The sequence below is a fragment of the Anoplophora glabripennis genome, unplaced genomic scaffold, assembly GCF_000390285.2.
Source record: "Anoplophora glabripennis isolate ALB-LARVAE unplaced genomic scaffold, Agla_2.0 scaffold172, whole genome shotgun sequence".
NCBI lineage: Eukaryota > Metazoa > Arthropoda > Insecta > Coleoptera > Cerambycidae > Anoplophora > Anoplophora glabripennis.
In genome coordinates, this window is record NW_019416503.1 from 606,630 (window position 1) to 613,157 (window position 6,528).

At 38.1% G+C, this 6,528-nt stretch overlaps 1 protein-coding gene across 1 annotated transcript; it reads right to left on the reverse strand.

Moving 5' to 3' along the window:
- Positions 1-1,244: 1,244 nt before the first annotated feature.
- Positions 1,245-6,304, reverse strand: LOC108905250 (trehalase-like). The gene is made up of 2 exons (XM_018708051.1): positions 5,399-6,304; positions 1,245-2,048 (listed from the first exon to the last, which is right to left on the reverse strand). Exons 1-2 carry the CDS (start codon positions 6,302-6,304, stop codon positions 1,245-1,247), a joined length of 1,710 nt encoding a protein of 569 aa, XP_018563567.1.
- Between the last annotated feature and the right edge of the window lie 224 nt (positions 6,305-6,528).

Genomic DNA, 6,528 nt, shown 5'->3' on the forward strand with positions numbered 1-6,528 from the left:
GCCCGACTAGCACACCGGGAGTAGCTACCATAGTGTGATATTCTCAGAGTACGTTATGTTGATCACCACGATCAGAGTATTGAGAAAATGCAACAAATGTATTCGTCGATTGAGGTAGTCAAGTCAGGGACAAGCACCTTGATATTCACATTATCAGCGTACTGCTCCAACGATAAAGCTATGATTGCTTCCTCTTAGAAGTAAACACAGGTAGAAATCTCTAGGGAATAAGCATGTGTGCTCATCATGAAACTGATAATTTTGTGTTATTTGTTTCAGTAATTTACTTCGAATAATAAGACATTCTGTATAATTGGCAAGTAACTTCATTAACCTTTACTGTGAACATGTTATAAACAACATGTTTATTGTACGGTAAGGGTCGTAAATAAATGTAATGATGAATATTAACAAAACTTACTAAACAATGGCATTGTCAAATTTATGTTATCGAGATTGCGAAAAATTTCCTATTATTTAGAATTAGGAACATATAAATATTTTGTTTACCAGATACGTTTTACTACTCGTTACTTTTGCCTTACCTAATATGTTTGTTATTGGTTTCGCTGGGAAAATTAGAATGTAAATTGTGTATTGCATTCGTTTGCAAATCAAATTGACCTTTCTGCACATAAAATTTTCCATTTGAAAATCAAATTCACCTTTTGGAAATCAAGTTTACGCAGTTAGTGCAAATATGTATTTAAAAAGCCAATTTCTCATTATTTGTTTCAACAGGCATTTTCGACAACCAAAAGTCTAAGAACGTACGTCTTAAATGTTTTAATTTAATTTTTACAAATAAAAATGTAATAAAATACTTGATACGTTAGTAAACTTATTTTAAACAATCTTATACGATTGGCTTAACAATGATCTTTCGAAGAAATCCAACAATGTTCTTTGATACCAGAATTCTATGATTTCTATACATGCCAAAGACAAGATTCCTAATCGTTGATACTGTTATACAATGAGATTATGAAATCTCATGAAATCATGATTTAAAATCCCTAAAATTGCTTTCTGGAGAAGTGTTTTGATGTTAGGGTCAAAACACCAATTGACCCGGGAATACCGACTAGATTCGGATTCAGCTGATCAAAGCCTTATAAGATGCACTGATCTGGTGTATTGTTCAGCCTACTTCCAAAAAGTTGAATTTGAACCCTCATGTCATTACGTCTTTGGGATTTCCATAAAATTTATGAATTAAAATAGAATACAAACTTTATTTGTTTTCAAGTCTTAAATACAGAATGTATCACTTTTTTCCACAAACTATTATCAACGTAATACTCATTTATGAGCGCCAGCGCTACACCGTTGGTCCATCCAAAGCCAGTCTGTACAGTATACTCCCCACCTCCCCCGTATTGACCTTGGTTGACGGCGTCATACTTCTCGAACATCTCTTTGTTCTGGTTGAACCCCTTGATATTGGCATCGATCCAACGCTTCGCAAGGGACTCAGCCAGTTGCTTTGCCTCCGAATCACCACTTCTCTTGAAGCCGAGAATAACAAGTTCCTGCAGAGGCGGCCAAGCGTTGGGGAAGTCCCATTGCTCCCCACTTTGCTGCAAAGATGTCGGTGTACCTCCTCTATAACTATTTATGCCCTTGTCTTTGAAGTACTTGGCAGCGCGCGACCCGTACTGCCGCCCCGACAGCGGTTGGTACGACTGCGTCCACAGGGGCGCGAAATTGCTGGGGTAGAATATCTTCCTTGGCTGCATCAGACTTATGTCGTAGTCGTACCAGATCCCATCTGCTTTGTCATAGAGTACTAGCTCGATGGTTTTCTTCCACGTGTCAGCTTTTTCCTTCCATTCGTACGCTTTGGCAGGGTTGCCGAGTTTCAAATAGAACGAAGACAGTTGGTCGAAGGCCTGACAGAGGTAGGAGTTTAGGTCCACGGGGGCTACTCTCCTCGTTTGGATGTCGGTTAGATTGGAGTTTACGCCCCCCTGGGAGTCGAATATCCAGCGGGATGAGAAGTCCCAGCCGCTTTCGGCGCCACCTTTTATGTCCTTGTAACAGTCTTCCTGGAACGGAGTAAAAAATGTATAGAATGAAACGATTTTGAAGACAAAAAATCATTTGGTGAAGCTTTTTCGTGATTTGATGTTTAACATTTTCCTTAAATATGTCATAAACAAATAATAAGAGGAAAAACTAACGTATAGGTGGTGTTAGATTGTTATAAGTGACATCTAAAGGTACGTATACATCTGCGCGCCGAACAACCCGCGCGTTCGTTGCTCGTCCAATGTTCGTTTGAACTATTCATTTCGAAGAACCTTCCGCGATCCAAAGAAAACCCATGAACATTTTAGTAGATATTTTGCATTGTAAATGATCATGTCTCTGTCTCGCATGGTAAAAATTACGCCGTTTCGGTGATGAGTGGTGCTTTTTGTTAATGGCAAGTTTGTGCAAAAAGAAAAGGAAACAGCGACGTTGGTGGCACATTATCCTATTTAAAAAACGGAATGGTACCGAGCTTATGATGGACTTGAAGTCGCAAGCAATAAGCGGTCAATATAAGAATTTTACTCGAATGTCACCTTCCGACTTTGAGAATCTGCGGTTTCTTAAAATGATCTTTATGTTGAGGGTCCCACAGAAGGGATTTCGCACGGTAAGCATCGATAAGTTTAATAACATTTTCTTCCGACCATTCCATACTACCGCTGAATGGACACGCAGCAAGAACAACAAGCCTCTCGCTCTCCCGTCCAAATCTGTACTGCGAACACACAAAGCGTTCGTCGAAAAAACCGACTCGAGGTTGATCGTGATGCGCCGTGTGCGCGCGGTTCATGCGCAACTCGAAAACCCCGTACTAATCTAGAAAACTTGCTGCAAATACGCGGAGCGGAACGCAGATGAATACGCACCTTAACTTGTCGCATTCCTGCATTAGTGTTTAGTGCGAGATAAGCGCTTTTGTCTTAAAATTTAGTTTCTATATTTGCACGAGAAGAGTACGTACATTGTTAAATATATCTACAGGAATATGATATTTCAAAAAATGTTGCTACCCTTCTTCAGTCTTTAATTGAAACGTGTGACATAGTGACGTGTACCTTTTCCTTATCTGCTATTTTCATTGTGCAATTATTGATTAATCAAAAATACAAACAACTCTTAATTAATCCTTGTGGTACAAAGATTTCTTGGATTCATTTTTTGTTTCACATGTGGAAAAATACCAATAAACAGGGAAAATATCTAAACTGTAAAACAAATAAGGGAAAAAATGAAACTATACTATACCGGGTGTCCAGGAAAATGTGGCAAATTTCTCGGGTGCAGATAGAACATGAAAAAGTTCCTATAACATTTTTTCGTACAGACCCTCCCTACGGAGATATATGTGAATAATAAACGAATTCATGTTTTATTTTTAATAAAACGAGCCATGATTTCTATTTTCTCTATAACAAATTGACATCACTGACATATTGATCCTTTATTACATTATTAATTTACCGATTTTTGGATTTCGTGGTGAATTTAATTGTGAATTAATTCGAAATATGGAATACACGTTTATTGAGTATGCAGATATATATCTCATGTTTGGTCTTGTATCTGCTAGGCAGAAGGTTATATCACGACAGATTTTCTAATCTTGCTCTGCTAAACCAGAAAACATTTCAGCAAGTTGACCAACGTCTAAGGGAGAATGGTGGGCGATTCCAGTTAATAAGGTAATTCATGTTATTGACTTTCTTCATATTTGTAGGAAAATTTGAAAAAATAATAGGTACTGATGCTAGTCTGAGAAGAATTGTACGTACGCTGCAATTAGAGGAAAATGTTTTAATTGCTGTAGAAGACATTCCATCAACGCGCACTCGAAAATTATCAGCATAGTTAAATATATCGAAACCAAGAGTACATGAAGTTCTTCAAGAACAGCTGTTATATCCATACCATTTGCAAGAAATACATGATTCCTGAAGATTTTCCTCGTAGAATGCAGTTTGCAAACTGGCTATTGGATCAGCAACGAAATAACGTAAACTTAATTGGTAAAATGGTATCACCAATTTACACAAAACACATGTATTGGCTGATGAAAATCCTCATGCCACTATTGTTTCGCACCATCAACATCAGTTGCAATCAATTAACATCTGGGCAGGAATCATTAGCAATTTTTTTATTGGACCATTCATTATTGCCGGAACGATTGAATCGATAATTGGCGTTCCTTCAGAACGCTTTTCAAGATTTAATAGAACATTTACCAATTGAAAGCCGCCGAAACATGTACTTCATGCACGATGGGGCTCTACCTCATTTCAGCGTTGGTGTGCGGGAGCAGCTGAATAACGTCTATCCAAACCGTTGGATAGGTAGAGGAAGACATATTGCCTGGCCTCCTCGATCTTCCGACCTAACGCCTCTGGATTTTTACCTCTGGGGATACCTCAAACAATTGGTGTATTCACTCCGGTCGACACTAGAGAGGAACTTCTACAGAGAATCACGATTCATTGTGATGTGATAAGGAACAATGCTAGGTTATTGTGGCGGGTACAGCAGTCCTCAATTCGTCGTACCCGTGAGTGTATCAGACTGCAAGGAGCCCATGATGTTGAACCCTCTCATGAAGTTTTTCAATAATTTGTTTCAGGTGCCTCTTGGGACACCAAACTTTTCTATTGTTTGAATGACTTTCGTATCGCACTTTGTTGTCGAAAAAAAAAATAGAAATCATAGCCCTTTTTATTAAAAATAAAGTATGAATACGTTTATTATTCATTTTCTCGTAAACGGTAAATTTTATCGACAATAAACAAGAGTACCTTTTTTTAGTTTAAGGTTGAAGCTACCCAGATTTATTATTTTAAAGTCTAAATCATACAGGGTGTTAAAAATTTAGGCATTAAGTTGTAAATCTTAGCCCGCCCCTGGTAAACCAAAAAAGCTAAATATGTTTCAAGGACACTATTTTAAGAGGTCCTTACTAGTGTCCATCACATAAAATTTTTATTAAATTATATAAAGTACTTTAAGAGTTATTCAAGAAAAACCGATTTCCAGCGGCGTTCTTCAGGGGCACATATCTCCATAGGGAGGGCCTGTACGAAAAAATTTTATATGAACTTGCCATGTTATTTTTTCATGTTCTATCTGCACCCGAGAGATTTCCTACATTTTCTCGGACACCTTGTGTAATAAGGAATTATTTGTCACGGTTAATATTAAAGTTATCAACATGATTTTTTCATAACATAGTTTGGGGGTTAAATTATTGAATAAATTGTAAAAAAAGTTATAAATTAAATATTACTGAATGAGTCCAATCTTTTATTGATGTGTCGAATTTATGTTGAATGAATTTTAATAAAATATCTCCATAAAATAAGTGTTAAATTACCTTTCTCGTGTCTTCCTCGTACCCAGCACAAGTCCTTATATCTTCAATATACGATTCTGGGCGCGGAGTTCCGCTATCGGATCCAAAATGAGCCAAAGTGTACTTAACACCATTCTTTTCCGCAATTACAGTCCTGTTGGTCAGCCACCACTTCAATTCTCTCTCAAGTGTGCCGATGTGCTTACGTAGCCATTTCGTGTCATTTGAAGCTCCAATGTATAAACCAACCATTAGCGTTAATAGGGGAGGTTGGGAGCGGTTAAGATAATAAACTCTACCTCCATTCGGAACAAATCCGTATCTCTCGACAAACGAGAGCAGATTTTCCAACATCCCTCGGACAGTGCTCTGCATTTCGCTTAGCAGAAGCCCTTCGATTATCCAATAGGAGTCCCAGTAGTACAATTCCCTGAAACGACCTCCTGGGATTATGAAGCCGTTGGGAACGGAGATCAATGAATGCCTATCTGGATTTTCCATAACATCCGCTTTCACTTTCCTGGCAAGAGTTGGCCAGATGTTCACTAGATTTCTAGCAAAATCTCTCACGAGAACATCATCGATTTTTTTCAAAAACGCAGGGTCGGTGTTGTAATCGCTTGGAGTCCACGATTCCAGCTCTCCTTCCATAACGAAGTTGTCATCGATGAATTTCCTGATATCGTCTTTGGTTGGGTTGTTGTTGGTTTCTTGCTTAAGTCTTTCGAAGTTTTGTAAAGTCTGACTAGACGGATTCACCTGGATCATGTCGACGAAAGTTTTCGAGTCTTCGAATATTTCTGCTCGCTGTACCGTATCTAGAAGATCTCCCTGGCAGTAGACTAGACTATCGCATGACTGGAGCGTCGCGGATTGAACTTGATTGTAACTAAATATGGAGACTATGACTAAAGTAAGAGGTTTCATGGCTTTAAAGTGACTGTTTGTATGGGCAAGTGTTACCTTTTATACATATTTAATTATACAACCCATTAAATAATTTACGTTGCACTTAACGATAACCTATAAACTAGCAATTGTGTTGCTTTTAGTGCTGATAAAATTCAGTTTCGTACGTTTTTCCGCGATAGTACGGACTATCTTAATTATGGAAGTGATAGGTGAGCTCTTTTTCCGTCAAAGTTCTGTAC